The sequence below is a fragment of the Oncorhynchus mykiss genome, chromosome 9 (genome assembly GCF_057628025.1).
Source record: "Oncorhynchus mykiss isolate SJ-2025 chromosome 9, ASM5762802v1, whole genome shotgun sequence".
NCBI lineage: Eukaryota > Metazoa > Chordata > Actinopteri > Salmoniformes > Salmonidae > Oncorhynchus > Oncorhynchus mykiss.
This window is the reverse complement of record NC_143030.1, coordinates 17,298,249-17,317,236: the sequence shown is the minus strand read 5'-3', so window position 1 is coordinate 17,317,236 and position 18,988 is coordinate 17,298,249. Positions and strand designations below refer to the sequence as shown.

The 18,988-nt window shown below is 42.7% G+C and overlaps 1 protein-coding gene across 1 annotated transcript; it reads left to right on the top strand.

Annotated features, from left to right (window-relative positions):
- The first annotated feature begins 9,377 nt into the window (after positions 1 to 9,377).
- On the top strand, positions 9,378 to 18,512 carry LOC110531561 (leukotriene B4 receptor 2). Its single transcript, XM_021614797.3, has 7 exons — positions 9,378 to 9,737; positions 14,063 to 14,476; positions 14,839 to 15,108; positions 16,609 to 16,712; positions 17,185 to 17,281; positions 17,424 to 17,467; positions 17,622 to 18,512. Exons 2-7 carry the CDS (start codon positions 14,072 to 14,074, stop codon positions 17,935 to 17,937), a joined length of 1,236 nt encoding a protein of 411 aa, XP_021470472.1. The 5' UTR covers positions 9,378 to 9,737; positions 14,063 to 14,071; the 3' UTR covers positions 17,938 to 18,512.
- Positions 18,513 to 18,988: the final 476 nt, after the last annotated feature.

Genomic DNA, 18,988 nt, shown 5'->3' with positions numbered 1-18,988 from the left:
GAACTATAAAAATGCACAAATAAAAAGGTAGTAAACCCAAAATGGCTTTGTAAATAAAAGTATACCAGTGCCTGAGCCTACGAGTGACTAGAGAAGGCCAGCCAACCCTGGTATACAAAGTGCAGTGGTGTGTAAGGGTTTTGCAGTTTAAAATAAATCTCAAAGTGCCATGGTAAAGGGTGTCAATTGATCTCAAACACTGAGCGGAAGCATTCATATATAAAATATCCCCATGGTCTAGTAAAGGCATAAATGTAGCTGACACTAGCCTCCTCCTGGCTTCAAAAGAAAAACAGGCCTTATTCCTAAAACAAAATCCCAATTTCAGCTTCAATTGTTTTGTAAGTAGTTGAATATGCAATTTAAAAGAGAGGCCGTCATCAATTAAAATTAAAAAATATATATTTATATGAGGTTACAACCTCAATCTCCTTGACCTGACAGGTAGTAATAGGTGAAAGGTTCAGAGGCCTATTTCTTGCATTAGAAAACACCATTACTTTAGTTTTGTCAGTATTGAGGATAAGCTTCAATTGACACACGGTATGTTGAACAGTATAAAAAGCAGTTTGCATGTTCTGGAAAGCTTTTGTAAGAGACCAGGCACAACAGTAAATAACAGTATCATCAGCATAAAAATGAAGTTGTGCATTTTGGACATTTTTGTCTAAGTCATTTATATAAATAGTGAATAAGAGACAATTTAACAGACATAAGCCCATCAAATTGAGTACACTGAGTTCTATCAGACAGATAGTTAGCAAACCATGCAACTGCATGCTCTGAAAGACCTACACTCGACAATCTCTGCCTTAGTATCAAAAGTATCAAAAGCCTTAGAGAGATCAATAAAAAGTGAGACAGTGCTGTTTTTGTCAATGGCTTCAGTGATATCATATAAAACCTTCATGGCTGCTGTAATTGTGATATGCTTCTTCCTGAAGCCGGATTGGTACATTGATAAAATAGAGTTAGTAAATAAAAACTATTTTAGCTGTTCACTTACAAGGGTTTCAACTATTTTCACCAGGGGTGACAGCTTTGAGATTGGCCTATAATTATTTAAAATAGTTGGATCTCCCCCCTTTTAAAAGTGGTAGGACAAATGCTAATTTCCAGACCTTTAGAATTTCATTACATTCCAGGGTTAGATTGAACAGAGATGTAAGTGGTTCAGCTATGAAATCAGCTGCCAGATTTAAAAAGCAGGAATCCAAAAGATCAGGACCTGCAGGCTTTCTCTGATCTAAGGATTTCAGGGCTTTTTATGTACCACCTGCACTGAGAATGGCAAAAAGCTCAAAGTTTGACCAGCTCTCACTGGTTCATCCACACAGGGTTGTACAGAGACAGAGGACACTGAATCAAACAGCCTACCAGATGATACAAAGTGCTCATTAAAACAATTCAGCATTTCAGTTTTGTCATATATAGCAACAGAGTCCTTCAAAACACATGACGGTAATTCATTAACATTACTGTTACCAGACATCGACTTAATAGCCTTCCAAAACTTTCCAGGGTCATTCAGGTTATCAGTGGTAACAGACATAACATATTCAGACTTGGCCTTCCTGAGAAGAAAATAACACTTGTTTCGTAACTACCTAAAAATAAGCCAATCAGCATCAGAACATGTTTTCCTTGCTTTAGCCCAGGCTAGATTACCGTCGTGAATAATACAAGACAGCTCAGAAGAAAACCATGGATTATCCCGCCCTTTAACCCTGAACCTGTGGAATGGGGCATGTTTGTTTACTATTTGGGAAAAACCATCATGAAAGAATTTCCAGGCAGTTTCCACATCAGGGATAAGCTCAATCTGCTCCAGTCAAAATAAAACAAATCATGAAAGAAAGCCTGCTCATTAAAACACTTCAAATTTCTCTTACGAATAAAACGTGGGTTTGTCTTTGGAACCTTAGTATTTCTAACAGCAACAACAGCACAATGGTCACTTAAATAATTACAAAAAACACCAACCGCAGAATATTTATGTGGAACATTTGTCAATATCAAATCAATCAGGGTAGATTTATCTGGGCATTTAAGATTTGGGCGAGTGGGTGAGTTAATCAACTGGGTAAGATTCATAGAATTACAAAACATTTTTAAATCATCAGACACTGGCTTTAACCAACACCAGTTGAGATCACCAATCAAGATAATTTCACTGTAAAGAAGTTTAGACATAAGGTGCGTCAAAGAAGAAAATGCATCACCGAGAGCAGAGGGGGGTCTAACAGCCAATCACACTTATAGAGAGCAGAGGTTGGTCTATAACAGTCAATCACAGTTATAGAGAGCAGAGGAGGGTCTATAACAGCCAATCACAGTTATAGAGAGCAGAGGGGGGTCTATAACAGCCAATCACAGTTATAGAGAGCAGAGGGGGGTCTATAACAGCCAATCACAGTTATAGAGAGACCCTTTGAAACCTCAATATTCGAAGCAAGAAATTCCAACTGTTTACAAATAATTTAAGACTTTGCCACACTTACATTTAATTTAGATTTTACATATAACAGGCTGCGTACATTTAAATGAAAATCCAAAACCAGATCTTGATTTAAAATCAGAGGGGGTTTGGGACATACTGCATATCAGGGCCAGGGTTAGGTTGCACGTTACCTGATATCAACAAAAGAAGAATTACTAGGCACCTCTGTTTAATAACCTTGCACGTCTTCTCTTTTTTAAGAGACCTACTGCAAGTGAATTCTACAAGTGTGTTTCCAGACAATACAAAACAGTCATTTAAAACCATTAGACCTTGGTAGTGACACAAATTCGTACTGTTCACATCATGCCACAAATACATCGGCACTTGGACGAGTGGACCGAGTGAAAAAGAGCGAGTTCCTGCAGACAAAATGTCCAATGGACGGGAGTGCAAATTGTCAAATGTATTCACCCAGCGACAATTTTAGTTTTCTCCAGAGTTCAGTAAAGTCAGTGCGCAAAGCAATACCACGAAAACTGTCATTTTATCTGACAAAAAAACAAAAAAATTAGAGGCCAACGAAGGTAAGGGGAGAGAGAGACAGCGTGTATGTATGAGTCTGAATGTGAGTGTTTGCGCGTGTGAGTAGATTGGGTGTTGAGGTCGATTGAGAGAACGGGTTGGGGATTGTTGAGCTGCCTCTGACAGCCAGGCGAAGAGAAAAAAGGAGCAGCATGGACAAGACACTCCGCAGACAAAGGAGGAACTCAGGCCAGCCAGGCGAAGAGCACATAGGAGCAGCATGGACAAGACACTCAGCAGACAAAGGAGGAATTCAGGCCAGCCAGGCGAAGAGCACATAGGAGCAGCTTGGACAAGACACTCCGCAGACGAAGGAGGAACTCAGGCCAGCCAGGCGAAGAGCACATAGGAGCAGCATGGACAAGACACTCCGCAGACGAAGGAGGAACTCAGGCCAGCCAGGCGAAGAGCACATAGGAGCAGCATGGACAAGACACTCCGCAGACGAAGGAGGAACTCAGGCCAGCCAGGCGAAGAGCACATAGAAGCAGCATGGACAAGACACTCCGCAGACGAAGGAGGAACTCAGGCCAGCCAGGCGAAGAGCACATAGAAGCAGCATGGACAAGACACTCCGCAGACGAAGGAGGAACTCAGGCCAGCCAGAGATAGGGTTACTTTGGTAAACTTCAAGTAATGAAGTGCCGAGTTGAAGAGGACCCGTGATCTTTACACCAGCAAAAACAAAATAGTTTGCACTACACAACAAGGAAGTTACGCAACCATAAATAAATAGGTTATTAGTAGGTTAAAATGTACTAGTCACAGACAAACAACTTGACATGCTGCCATCTTGGATTTGAAGTTGATCGAGTGTGTGAATAGTGCGATTTGAGGCCATGTAGAGTGCTAGGTACACTGGAAAGTTCCAGAGGATGAAGGATGTGGGGGAGTGTTGTTGTGAGAATGAACATGATGTGCAGGGTTGTGTTCGCAGCATGTGGGTCTGAGCAGGTGTAATGTCATTGACGTTTGTTGAAATCTGTCTATGGTTTATGTATGGTTGTTATTGTTTGAGAAAGAAAAATAGGACCACAAATAAAAATAATTATTTGGAGATGTATGGTGTTTATAATCAACTATGTAGAGTAGATCAAGGTACTGATGATGCTGTTTGAGGGGTGAATAATAAAGGTTATAACAGGGTTTACGTCTTTTATTGTGACTCTTTCTCTCTCTTACTCTCTGAAGCGATTGTTATAATTAATAACAATGGATGATTATATGTAGAACCCACTATGATTAGTTATAACATCATTGAACTACTAATGGTAAGTTCTGTTTATGTCTCTGTCTCTGTCTCTGTCACTGTCTTTCTCTCTCTCTCTCTCTCTCTCTCTCTCTCTCTCTCTCTCCCCCTCTCTCTATCTCTCTCTCTCTCTCTCTCTCTCTCTCTCTCTCTCTCTCTCTCTCTCTCTCTCTCTCTCTCTCTCTCTCTCTCTCTCTCTCTCTCTCTCTCTATGAAGCAGGATGTGATGATTGATTGTGAAACAGCCAGATGTGGGTGAGGCAATGGTCTGACTCACCTGTTTTTCTTGTGTGTCTGTGTGTCTGTGTGTGTTTCACCCTTATCTCTATGACCAGGAGGTGTCATTACACATTAACACTACATTACAAAGCTACATTATCTCAGGTAACAAGTCGAGGGAGATGAATGATAGACAGGCTGGGTGAGGAGGGAACACATTAATGTGGATACTACCAGGATTATAATAATCACGAATGAATCTAGAATAATGATGATCATACCCCCAGAAATACAGAAATGTTCAAGCATTTGAATTTTGGATCTTAGAGCCTCTGCATCTTTCTCAGTCATCATTATTCATGATTCATTCATGAGTATTCTTCACCATAGTTGTTGTGGTCATGCGTTTGTGTGTGTTTCAGGACATTAGTTCCGTTACCTGTTAGGAACATTTAGTTTCTTCTATTCAGATTATATACTGTTTCATGGTTACAACAACTCGCTGGACATGTGGGCTGTGGGCGTGGTCCTGTACGTCAGCCTGAGCGGAACGTTCTCCTTCAACGAGGATGAAGAAATCAGTCACCAACACTACCTTCATGTACCCCCGTCTGCTCTGGTCTAACATCCCACTAGAGGGCAAGTCTGCACACTGCCTGCCCTGGTCTAACAACTAACTAGAGGGTAGGTCTGCACCCAGCCTGCCCTCGTCTAACAACTAACTAGAGGGTAGGTCTGCACACTGCCTGCCCTGGTCTAACAACTAACTAGAGGGTGAGTCTGTACGCTGCCTGCCCTGGTCTAACATCTCACTAGAGGGTAGGTCTGCACACTGCCTCCCCTGGTCTAACAACTAACTAGAGGGTAGGTCTGCACACTGCCTGCCCTGGTCTAACAACTAACTAGAGGGTGAGACCGCACACTGCCTGCCCTGGTCTAACAACTAACTAGAGGGTAGGTCTGCACACTGCCTCCCCTGGTCTAACAACTAACTAGAGGGTAGGTCTGCACACTGCCTGCCCTGGTCTAACAACTAACTAGAGGGTGAGTCTGCACACTGCCTGCCCTGGTCTAACAACTAACTAGAGGGTGAGTCTGCACACTGCCTGCCCTGGTCTAACAACTAACTAGAGGGTGAGTCTGCACACTGCCTGCCCTGGTCTAACAACTAACTAGAGGGTGAGTCTGCACACTGCCTGCCCTGGTCTAACAACTAACTAGAGGGTGAGTCTGCACACTGCCTGCCCTGGTCTAACAACTAACTAGAGGGTAGGTCTGCACACTGCCTGCCCTGGTCTAACAACTAACTAGAGGGTGAGTCTGCACACTGCCTGCCCTGGTCTAACAACTAACTAGAGGGTGCGTCTGCACACTGTCTACCCTGGTCTAACAACTAACTAGAGGGTAGGTCTGCATACTGCCTGCCCTGGTCTAACAACTAACTAGAGGGTAGGTCTGCACACTGCCTTCCCTGGTCTAACAACTAACTAGAGGGTGAGTCTGTACGCTGCCTGCCCTGGTCTAACATCTCACTAGAGGGTGAGTCTGCACACTGCCTACTCTTGTCTAACATCTCACTAGAGGGTAAGTCTGTACGCTGCCTGCCCTGGTCTAGCAATTAACTAGAGGGTAAGTCTGTACTCTGCCTGCCCTGGTCTAGCAATTAACTAGAGGGTAAGTGTGTACTCAGCCTGCCCTGGTCTAACAACTAACTAGAGGGTGAGTCTGTATGCTGCCTGCCCTGGTCTAACATCTCACTAGAGGGTGAGTCTGCACACTGTCTACCCTTGTCTAACATCTCACTAGAGGGTAAGTCTGTACGCTGCCTGCCCTGGTCTAGCAATTAACTAGAGGGTAAGTCTGTACTCAGCCTGCCCTGGTCTAGCAATTAACTAGAGGGTAAGTCTGTACTCAGCCTGCCCTGGTCTAACATGTCACAAGAGGATAAGTCTGTGCTCTGCCTGCCCTGGTCTAACAACTAACTAGAGGGTAAGTCTGTACCTGGTCTGCTCTGGTCTAACAACTAACTAGAGTGTAAGTCTGTACCCTACCTGCCCTGGTCTAACAACTAACTAGAGGGTAAGTCTGTACCCTACCTGCCCTGGTCTAACAATTAACTAGAGGGTAAGTCTGTACCCTACCTGCCCTGGTCTAACAATTAACTAGAGTGTAAGTCTGTACCCTACCTGCCCTGGTCTAACAATTAACTAGAGGGTAAGTCTGTACCCTACCTGCCCTGGTCTAACAACTAACTAGAGCGTAAGTCTGTACCCTACCTGCCCTGGTCTAACAACTAACTAGAGGGTAAGTCTGTACGCTGCCTGCCCTGGTCTAACAATTAACTAGAGGGTAAGTCTGTACGCTGCCTACCCTGGTCTAACAACTAACTAGAAGGTAAGTCTGTACCCCACCTGCCATGGTCTAACAATTAACTAGAGGGTAAGTCTGTACCCTACCTGCCCTGGTCTAACAATTAACTAGAGGGTAAGTCTGTACCCTACCTGCCCTGGTCTAACAACTGTTGTAGCAGAATCAGAATTATTCAGGTAACATTTATAAATAAAATGTTTTTTATTCATTTTATTTCATGCTTATGTGAGATATGTCATTAGAATGTCTATTTTTGGATAATACTGTTGGCCGGTTGCAGTTATCTGTTCTCTGTCATGGTTCAGTTAGGAGAGAGGTCCAGCTTGTCTTCATATGTAAACATATATTTTAAACCATGTGAAGGGATGATTGAGGGGGAACCAATTATCTCTTGGCTCCAAAATGTCTGTGTGCCAGTCACTGTGTCTCTGTGATCTTGTCCAGGAGGGGTGTATTTGATATATGCTAGTGGATGAGGTAATGTCTTGGTACTATGTTGTACCAACAACAAGAAGTAGAACCTCGTTTTAGGAGAGCAAACTGAACAATAATTCATAGCTAATGCTGTCTGGCTATGGGATACTCCTCTCTCAAGTAAAGTCTTCCTTTGTAATGTTCCTAAGATCTGTTATTCGTCATGTGAGTTGAGATGGGTGTGTCTTGGCTATAAATGATACTAAGAACTGTTTTGTAAGGACTCTCAGAGAATTCATTTATAGACACTGAATTGATCTGAGAGTCACAGGGTTGTGATGGAGCTCATAATAATTAAAGATGTACTTTATGATAACTCTGATCAGTGAAGAATCCAGCTACGAACTGGTCCGTTTGTCACAACTTGGGGAAGCTCTTGGGAGACGGTGTGGCCACATTACCATAACGCTGTTTATATAATAGCCTCAGATATGAGGTTTACATCTAATTGTTGTATAAGATGAATGAGTATGATACTGTTTGTATAATGGTGTAATATGATTGTGGACAATTCCCTTTTGATTTGAACTAAATCAGAGGACCTCCCCTGAGCCCAGTTAGGGTCAGACATCCTGGGACAGCCTTTTCGGCCCTTCCGAATAAAACCCCCACTCGGGTTTTCGATCAGCAGACCGAGCTTACCTCAATTACGAGATGGCTAAAGGTTGCAGACCATGTTTTTCTCCATAGGAGGACAAAGGTTGTAGACCATTGCTGAATATTTTAACCATACCACGTGAATTAACTCTTAGACTATCGATACCGACAGAATAAGAACAAGTCTTTGATATTAATTACTAGTCTGCAGCTAGGAATTCGGTATCATTGAACGCGAAGAACGACAACCGCCGAAACATCCATTCTATAACGACATGACGATATGACATTTGACCTCTGTCATTGCCAACAAAGGGTATATAACAAACTATTGAGATAAACTTTTGTTATTGACCAAATACTTATTTTCCACCATAATTTGCAAATAAATTCATTAAAAATCCTTCAATGTGATTTTCTGGATTTTTTTTCTAATTTTGTCTGTCATAGTTGAAGTGTACCTATGATGAAAATTACAGGCCTCTTTCATCTTTTTAAGCAGGAGAACTTGCACAATTGGTGGCTGACTAAAAACTTTTTTGCCCCACTGTATATATTGATTGCAATTGTTCCTGAATGAGTGAGCGTTCATGTGCAAGGGATTAGCATTTCAATTGTTATAATTATCACTCTGTAGTGATTTCTTAGTCGACCCCCACTTCCCCTTTTGTCTAACAAGCCGCCATGCCGGTTTAGCCCACTAGGGCACATTCTCATTTCATGTAACCATATTTACCTTGTTTGTTTGTTTGTTTATGCATTTCTGTGAATTACTTAGTTAGTAATAAATAAATGATTTAAGGCAATTGATGTATGGATGACTCATAGTGAAGACTGGGTTCGTGCAGATAACCAACAATTTACTACGTTTGGAATGAGACTATTGTGAGGTAAAGTAAATAATTAATTAATTCGAAGACTAATTGATCAGATAAAATATCTGAAAAGTCTTCAGTTAATGATAGTAAAGACACGACACCACTAACTCAGCTACTTTCTTCAATTTCCTTTTAAATATCTGCATTTGTATGGTGTTTATAATAAACTGTCTAGAGTAGATCAAGGTACTTATGATGCTGTTCGAGGGGTCAATAATAAAGGTTACAACAAGGTTTAAATCTCTGGTTGTATCTCTCTCTCTCTTACACTCTCAATCAATTGTTATAGTAATCAATTGTTATTAGTTGTAGATACAACTCGCTATGATTGGCTTTAGCATTATATAATTAATCCTGGAGTGTTTGTCAGTTAATCAAGAAGTTCTCTCTTTCGCTCTCTCTTTCTCTCTCTGTAAAGCAGGATGTGATGATAGATTGTGAAAGAGACAGATGTGGGAGGGGCAAGTGTCTGATTCACCTGTTTTTACTGTGTGTGAGTGTCTGTGTTTTGTGTGTGTGTGTGTGTGTGTGTGTGTCACCCTTATCTCTATGGCCAGGAGGTGTCATTCCACATTAACACTACATTACAAGATACATTACCTCACGTATGATAAGGTGTGGAGGGAGATGTTGAAAGATGAGGGAACACGACACACCCCCTTCCCTTTACTCTGCTACAGCATGCTACTGCAAGCATGACAGATCAGTGAAAATACAGAGTTAGAGAGAGAGAGAGAGAGAGATAGAGAGGAAGAGGGATAGAGAGAAAGAGGGATCGAGAGGAGAGAACACGTGGAGTGAAAGAGGAGTACTGAGAAAAGTAGGAAGAATATATACACCATCAAGACTAGAAGAAATGAAATAAAGGAAGTCTGTCCCTGCCTCTTCTCCATCTCTTTCTCTATCCCAGGAATAGGACTATTTGGTGAGTTTGTTTTCAGTCTTCCCTCTCTTTCGTCCCCAACCTCCCTCCTGATTGTGGTCCGGTCAGTCAATGGCAATAGACAGTCAAATTAAGTACAGTAAAGTAATGTATTATAAAGTAAACTCTAGCAGGAGCTATCAGCATGTCCTCGGATAACAACATATATAGAGATGGTTAGATAGTCCTGGGGCAGTATGTATCCTATTAAGCCCCTCAAAGTGCTGATTTGGGATCAGCTTGCCGTTCAGATCATAATAAATACAAATACATGGACAGACGGGGACCTGATCCTAGATCTACACTCCTACTCAGACATTTGATACACACATACCCTGGTGTGTACTTGACACCACATCAAACATGCAGAAAGTAGTACTGTTGTCATTTAACTGTTCGGTGGGTGCGACCAGCTGTTCTCAATGAAACATCATATGTGATAATGAGCCCAATAGCAACTCTATGAATCAGAGTCATATCCTCGCTCCTCGCTTTCTCTTCTCTCCCTCTCCCTTTCTCTCTAAGGTATGTATAATATGCTAGTGTGCGTAGGAGCTTTTCTACTGTTGTGCCCAAGAGCAGTCCTAACTTGTTTCTCTCTGTGAGTCTGGCCCGTTTGAGGGTGTCAGCTGTTGCTCTCAATGGTGGGGAAAATGATACAGTGTTCTCTACACACAGTGTCCATTTAGCCGTGACCCCACTCTCTAAAAGGTTTCTCTCAGGGAGAGTTGGTATACACAAAACAACACACTTCCAATTCACAAGGTGTATCATACTGTCATGTACATGTGTGAAAGAGGACAGATAAGCACTCTACAAATAGAGTTAGAGGACTCAGAGTTGTATCTGTCCCATCATGGTGACTGTGACATGCAAAAACAGGTACACTAGCTAACTCTTAGTTCTACAGTACAATGCACATGATTAGTCCTCTAGCTAACTCTATGGGACTACAGTACAATGCACATGATTAGTCCTCTAGCTAACTCCATGGGACTACAGTACAATGCACATGATTAGTCCTCTAGCTAACTCCATGGGACTATAGTACAATGTGCATGATTAGTCCTCTAGCTAACTCCATGGGTCTACAGTACAATGCACAGAAGTCTCCCTGAACTGTCTAATACTCTACAGATCTATTCCCTCACTACCTGTTACAAAGTCTAGCCAGCCGTGCACTTCTAAGCCAAGCTTGATATTTAATGCATAAATGATATTGTAGAAATGAATGAATTGACTCCCACACCATAGTACACACTCATAATCACTCAGAATGACAGCAGAATTACAATAAGAACTACTGTGAGGGTGCAAAGAGGTTAATTTGGGATGTGTGTGTGCACCTCTGAGTACTAGATTATAAGGATTGTTATTTTACTGAGTAGCCTAGTGGTTCCAGTGTTGGGCCAGTAAATAAAAGGTTGCTTGTTTGAATCCCGAGGTGACGAGGTGAAGCATCTGTCAATGTGCCCTTGAGCAAGGCACTTAACCCTAATTGCTCCTGTAAGTCGCTCTGCATAAGAGTGCCTGCTAAATTACCAACATTGTAAACAACAATCATTGAAATATTTTCGACGTGCGTTGAATTTCTGTCAAGTTATTACTTGATAAAACAAGAACATTAAGATTTACATAGATGTGCAATGTACTGTAATATTTGCATATAGCCAATGTATAGTATACAGTGTGTGTGTGTGTCCATGTGCACCAGGGGAGGCTGGTGTGAGGATATACTGTATAGGAGGACTGGATCATTGTAATGGCTGGAATGGAATAAATGGAACGGGGTCAAACGTGTGGTTTCCATGTGTTTGATGTGTTTGAAACCATTCCACCTATTTAGCTACAGCCATTAGCATGAGCCCATCCTCCCCAATTAAGGTGCCACCAACCTCCTGTGATGTGGACGCACGTGAGTTCATTATTATTACAGGTGTGAGTGCATGGTATAAGAGAAGCCTATACAACACCATATTTGCAAGGGAAACACAGGATAGATTAGATTGTCATGTTAAATATTAAACATATTCTCACACCATGGGCTTCTCCACACCAAACACTAAGATATAGGATTGTCTGAAATAGCATCTTATTCCCAATAGGGTCAAAAGTAGTGCACTACAATAGGGTGCCATTTCGAAGGCAGACAGTGATTTGAAACAGTCCTCGGAGGGAGGCAGAATGATTTCTCAAACAAACATTGTAGCTACAAGACTTAGTGTTTATTTTACCAGTCAAGTCTGGTCATGCTGGTTTGCAATTAGAAACCTGTTACAATTCCTCAACACACCTACACGTGGACTCCTCCCAGTGTTTCAGCCTCAGTCAAAATAAAAACACAGACTTTAGGAAGAAATAACACACAGGTTTCGAGGCATTTATGTCTGCTGCGTTGAAGTTTATTCAGGAACCTAAAAGATGTAGACATCCGAATAAAAGCTTTTGCAGAATTTGAAGTCAAGTAATGTAGAGTAGAAGGAGTGTGTGTGCATACACACACACTCACACACACACACGCGTACACACAAGTGTACACACACTCACACAAACCCACGCATGCACATACACACACAGATACGCACACAAACACGCACGCACACACACGCACATACTCGCACACACATACACACACACGCATGCACACATGCTCACACACACATGCACCACCCAGTTGCTACCCAACAGGGGAATGTATTCTTCATTAGCGAATCACTCACAGCTATCTGTTAATACCACATCTAAACCCATATTAATCACAGGATGTTTGTATTTGTCCTGAAGGTATTCTCTCTCTCACGCCCTGAATGTGTCTCACTGATCTCCTCTTGTCTTCTCTGTTTATAAATCTACATGATCTTCTCTCCTCTATAATAGCTTCTCTCCTCTCGCTACATGATCTTCTCTCCTCTATAATAGCTTCTCTCCTCTCGCTACATGATCTTCTCTCCTCTATAATAGCTTCTCTCCTCTCGCTACATGATCTTCTCTCCTCTATAATAGCTTCTCTCCTCTCGCTACATGATTTTCTCTCATCTGTCTAAATGATCTTCTCTCTTCTACGTGATCTTCTCTCCTCTATATTAGCTTCTCTCATCTGTCTACATGATCTTCTCTCTTCTACATGATCTTCTCTCCTCTATATTAGCTTCTCTCCTCTATATTAGCTTCCTCTTCTGTATACATTATCCTCTCTCCTCTGTCTACAGGATCTTCTCTCCTTATATTATCTTCTCTCCTCTATATTATTTTCTCTCCTCTGTCTCCAGGATCTTCTCTCCTCTATATTATCTTCTCTCCTCTATATTATCTTCTCTCCTCTATATTATCTTCTCTCCTCTGTCTACAGGATCTTCTCTCCTCTATATTATCTTCTCTCCTCTATATTATCTTCTCTCCTCTATATTATCTTCTCTCCTCTATATTATCTTCTCTCCTCTGTCTACAAGATATTCTCTCCTCTATATTATCTTCTCTCCTCTATATTAGCTTCTCACCTCTGTCTACAGGATCTTCTCTCCTCTATATTAGCTTCTCTTTTCTGTCTACATTATCCTCTCCTCTGTCTACATTATCTTCTCTCCTCTGTCTTGTGTAGACGCACACTAGCATTACTGTCCATTAGGTGTATTAAATATGTTTGAGAGTGAGTGTGATAAATCCAGTCAGTCGCTGCCTGCACTCCAGTGGCTTAATTGCAAGTCAAACATGTTTATTTTAGGCAAGAGTTTCCCAAAGTGGGTCCTGGAGCACACCCTGGGTGCAGGTTTTGTTTTTTACCCTAGCACTACACAGCTGATTCACATGACCAACTCTTCATCAGGCTTTGATAATTTTAATCGCTAGGGTAAAAAACAAAACCTGCACCCATGGGTGGGGGCTTGGGAAACCCTGGCCTAAGCTATACATGTTTGACTTGCAATTTGAACCCCCACAGTGTCTGAATGGATTATGGGACTGCATCCTCTTCAATGCAAACACGTCCTCTGTATCTTTACCACTTAAAGTCCTACGCTCACAGCCTCTCATACACCTAAGCTTGTTTCATACTCTATCAGACCTGCCTTCAAACACGATTTTAAATCTTTCAAATACTTTGAGTGTTTGGTCTACCATGCCTGGAGTGTCAGATGGGTGGGATTTGCAGTTTTAAGACTGTTCTATTGGGTTATTAAGCCAGGCAAGCTCAATCAAGCACAGATAAAGTATTGGAACCCAGGTCTGTATCCTATACCACCACTAACTATTCAACATTGCTGCTGATACAAGTTAGTGACACTTCTACCTCAGTGTTTTCATTGAACCTTTGACCTTTCTGTCCCTTGCAGATCATTGCCATGGCCCACAACCAAACCATCCCCCAAATCATCCCTCCATCCCTCACAAAACCCCCCTTGTCCCTTTCTCCGTTCTCCTCCACTACGCCCCCCTCCCTGTTCCTTTCAGCCTCCAACCACGTCCTTAACACCACCATGTCTGTTTTCGCGACGAACCAAAGCATTGTGGGTAATACCACCTCCACAACCGTAGGGGCACTCATCCTGGGTCTGGTGTTTCTCCTTGGCGTCCCCGGCAACCTCTTCATCATCTGGAGTATCCTGGCACGCGCCCGCCGTCGCTCTGTCACCACCCTCCTCATCCTCAATCTGGCAGTGGCCGACGGCTCGCTCATGGCGCTCACGCCGTTCTTCATCGTGTACCTTGTGAAGAAGACATGGATTTTTGGCGATATCATGTGCAAGGTGGAGGCTCTTCTTTTTGTTGATTGCCGCATTCCAGGCTGACTACACTGTAGACATCTGCCAGATCTCACAACGCCTGTATAGGTGTTTAACATATCTGCTTACCACATCATATGAAATAGCAATCTGATGCCCGACTGCGCAGTCGATGACATAGCACGCAACCATTGGTTGATGCAACGCAATGACTGCAATTTTGTCGGCCTGGAATGCAACCAATATGTAAATGTTCCAATGATGTAATTTTCTTCCCAGATGTTTGAAAACACCATTGACACTTGACATGCAGTGATTACATTGTCATTGAATCCTTATCCTTTTGAAATGACAAGAAAAAGCCACTCTCTTCTTGTCTGGATCAGATACTCTTCTACCTGTGCCTGGCCAACATGTACGCCTCCATCCAACTGATCATGCTGATGAGCCTGCACAGGCTGGTGGCCGTGGTGTGGCCGCGGCGTGTTGCCGCCCTCGCTGGCCGGAAGGCAGTACTGCGGGCGGTGCTGGTACTGTGGATCCTGGTGCTGGTCTCATCCATCCCCGCGTTGCTGTTCAGGCACAAACTGACGGCCACGTACCCCAACGGGAGGAGCCGTATGGTGTGTGAGTCATTTCACAAGAAGCAGAGTCAAGTGAGTGACACTTACTTCCTTATTTACCAACTGAATTCATTCCTTACTTTGCTAATTATCTTCACTCCTGGAGTGACTGACAGGGGAGGGGGAAAGAGCAACCAATAAAACCGTGAATGTATTTCAGGTTTGGGAACAAAAAAGTACAGACTTTACATGAGAGCTTTCTATCACCATAGTTACCTGTTTATTCACATTCTTATCTGTAGTCAAGGATTACATCGCAATTTTGTATACAGTCAGGCCCATAAATACTTGGATATTTACCAAGTTGTTACTATTTTAGCATGTCTACCACAAGTTAAATAATGAATAGGAGCGGGAAGGTCAGACATTCAGCTTTAATGTGAGGGTATTTACATCCAAATTGGGTGAATGGAGTAGGAATTACAACACTTTTATATGTGGACAATAATTGGACAATTCGCTGCTCAGCTTATCCATGGCCAGGTGTGTGTTATTCCCTCATTAGTTCATTTATAAGTAAGCATATGAAAGGTACAGAGATGATTTCAAGTGTGGCACTTGAATTTGGAATCTGTTGCTGTTCACCCTCAATAGGAAGTCAAAAGAACTGTCACTGCCATCATTAGGTTGAAAATCTAAACAAACCCATCAGAGAGAAATCAGAAACATTTGGTGTGGTACATAAAACATAAAACAACTGTGGTGGATGACAGAATAATTCTTTCCCTGGTGAAGAAAAACCCCTTCACAACAGTTGGCCAGATCATTAACACCCTCCAGGAGGCAGGGGTATCTGTGTCAATGTCAACAATGAAGAGAAGACTTCACCAGAGTAAACACAGAGGGCTAACCACAAGATGTAAACCATTGGTAAACCTCAAATACATGAAAACCATATTAGAGTTTGCCAAAAAAACACACTAAAAAAGCCTATACAGTTCTGGAACAACATCCTATGGACAGATGAGACAAATATCAACTTGTACCAGAGTTCAGATTCAGCCAAATGCTTCAAAACTCATTGGACGGCGCTTCACAGTGCAGATGGACAATGACCCGAAGCATACTGCGAAAGCAACCCAATACTTTTTTAAGGCAAAAAAAAAAGTTCAACGTTCTACAATGGCCAAGTCAATCACCTGACCTGAATCCAATTGAGCATGCATTTCACTTGCTGAAGACAAAACGCCACAAGAACAAGCAGGAACTGAAGACAGCTGCAGCTAAGGCTTGGCAGAGCATCACCAGGAAAGAAACCCAGCACCTGGTGATGTCTAGGGGTTCCAGAATTCAGGAAGTCATTGACTGCAAAGGATTTGCAACCACGTATTAAATCTCACTATTTAATTCATGATTTTGTTAGTTTGCCCAATTACATTTGAGCCCCACTTACACTTACACTTTCAAATCCATGGTGGTGGTTGTGTCACTGTCCAAATACTCATGGACCTGACTGTCTATAGTGTCACTAACGCTAACCGATCAATGTGATCTCTATGCTGATACAGTACACGTCCCATTCTCTCAGCGCAGGTGGTGCTCCAGTACACGTTGGAGACGGTGCTGGGATTTGTAGTTCCTTACGGGTTGATTGTAGGCAGCTACATCTGCATCCTGCGGAGGATCAGACAAACCAGGTCCACTGCTGTTTTACTATCTTCATTTTATTTCATATTTGTCTAGATGTATTGTTTTTATTTTCTCACTTTTTACAAGCCAGTGAAGTTGGGTGAAATCCTATTGTATTGGTTGGCATTCATTATTATTTAGATTATTTTGTGAAAAAGCTGGAGAATTTAAAATAAAATCCTGTTTGATGGCAAGGCCCAGGAGGGGAATACATTGCATGAGAGTAAAGGACCAGGGGCCAAACACTAGCATGCAACGCCATGCCAATTGGCCACATGGTAAAGCTATAACAAGTGATTGAGAAAGCAAACGTTTTAAAGGCCTTTCCCCTCACCCCGTGTGATCTAGAGTCCTGAATTCTGGTACATTTACATCAAGGACCATTAAGGTCTGTCGTGATTGATTTTCCACCATTTGGAATTCGGGGGAAAAAACACTTAAAACTCTGTACGAAAAAAAAGTGTGATTTGATTTGACCAGGTTCAGGAGGAGGATCCACAGTGAGAAACTCATCCTAACCATCGTGGTCACCTTTGGAATCTTCTGGCTGCCCTACCATGTCATCAACATTGTGCAGGTAGTGTGTGCGTGCATGTGTGGGGTGTTTTGTGTGTGTGCATGTCTGAGCTATAGCCAGGGCCTCACACTCCTAAACGGGGCTGAAACAGTAGGTCCAGCTGTAACTGGGCTGTCTGCTGTGATGAAATCTGTCCTTACAGGTTGCCGCAGCACTTTCTCCTCAAGATTCAGCTATAAAAGCAAGGTAGGCTTTCTGAAAAGTCTTTCCCAAATTACTGTTTCATAAGATCCTCACCTCATCACAGGTATCATTTGTAGTGTATTGTTATCAAATCCCTAACTACATTTGAATAAAAACAATTTTTTTTCTGCTGTTTTCATATCTACTCTTCCTCCAGACTGGACCCTATCTGGCAGTCCTGCCGTGCGGTCACATCAGCCCTGGCATTCATCAGCAGCTGTGCCAACCCGGTCCTCTACACCTTCGCCGGCAAGTCCTATATCCGGCGGGAAGGCTTTGCCTTCATGGCCCGTCTGTTCGAGGGCACTGCGCTGGACTCTGGGACCAGGAAGAACCGACAGAACAGCCAGAACAGCCGAGAGAGAGACAGGGATGCAGAGGGGCTGAAAGAAAAGGAAGGAGAGCTAGAATCCACGACCAGCGCCAATGTTGTGAGCCCCATCTGTGTGAAACCTGTGAAAAATGTCAAATAGTGACCCTCTGGGCTGGTAGTTGGACGCTATGGTGGCAGAACCTATTTTGATGGGAAAACACTGCCTAAGACTGGTTTCCTGCAGTTCGCTCGGCGGCCACTAGATGTAAGTTTTTCCTAATTGGTCATGACTGACTTACTGACTGGACCATATCTCTGTTTTTAGAGGTTGTGCTTCAAGCTCAGCAGGTGAGGGGGGTGAATTTTATAAGTGATCTTACCGGGATGTCTTGTCTGTCTGACTGCCTCTCTTTATATATATGTGTGTGTGTGTGTGTGTGTGTGTGTGTGTGTGTGTGTGTGTGTGTGTGTGTGTGTGTGTATGTGTGTGTGTGTGTGTGTGTGTGTGTGTGTGTGTGTGTGTGAGTGTTGGTGTGTGTGTGTGTGTGTGTGTGTGTGTGTGTGTGTGTGTGTGTGTGTGTGTGTGTGTGTGTGTGTGGTGTACTGCTGTAAGTACAGTAAAAAGAGCACTGTAATATTTTCCTACTTCTTTTTGCTTCATATATTTTCTCAAAAGCATTAAGACATGTTGCCATGTTGGGCCAGATCAAGAAAATAAAACACAATTTTCTCAGATTAGATTTGGCTGCCATCCATTGATTAGGAAACTCTTAAAGGGAGAAGAAGACAACTCACAGAAGAGTCATGACTGGCTGGCAGGCAATAGCATGCAGGTCCTTCACAGTCTGTCCAGTCATTTCTTTACCTTCAGGCCATTCTTTTCCCTCTTTCTCCTCCCCCTCTCTTTCTCCTGGAACCGTTCTCCTCTCTTTTACCTCTTCATCCAGCGCCTCAACTCCTTCGTTCTCCTCTTTCTCTCTCCCGCTCCCATCATGCTGGTCTCCTGCTGTGCGTGTCCATGTTGGAGGCTGTCAACCTTTGAATGATCCGGAGAGACCGGTCCCCACTTGAAACAAGGAAATCATACATTTCATTTTCACTTTGAATAATGACAATAAAAAATACAGTCGATTTTTATATAAATGTGATTTTTTTCAGCCTCACGCTCATACAGTGTGATATTAGCTCTGGGTAATTATGGCATAGTAACC

What these genes read in the sequence shown, in the direction of transcription:
- LOC110531561 (XM_021614797.3), top strand. Translation starts at nt 14,072, where the DNA reads ATGGCCCACAACCAAACCATCCCCCAAATCATCCCTCCATCCCTCACA. An exon ending in TTGGCGATATCATGTGCAAG is followed by an intron (nt 14,477 to 14,838) that starts GTGGAGGCTCTT and finishes TGTCTGGATCAG; the next exon opens with ATACTCTTCTACCTGTGCCT. An exon ending in ATGTCATCAACATTGTGCAG is followed by an intron (nt 17,282 to 17,423) that starts GTAGTGTGTGCG and finishes CTGTCCTTACAG; the next exon opens with GTTGCCGCAGCACTTTCTCC.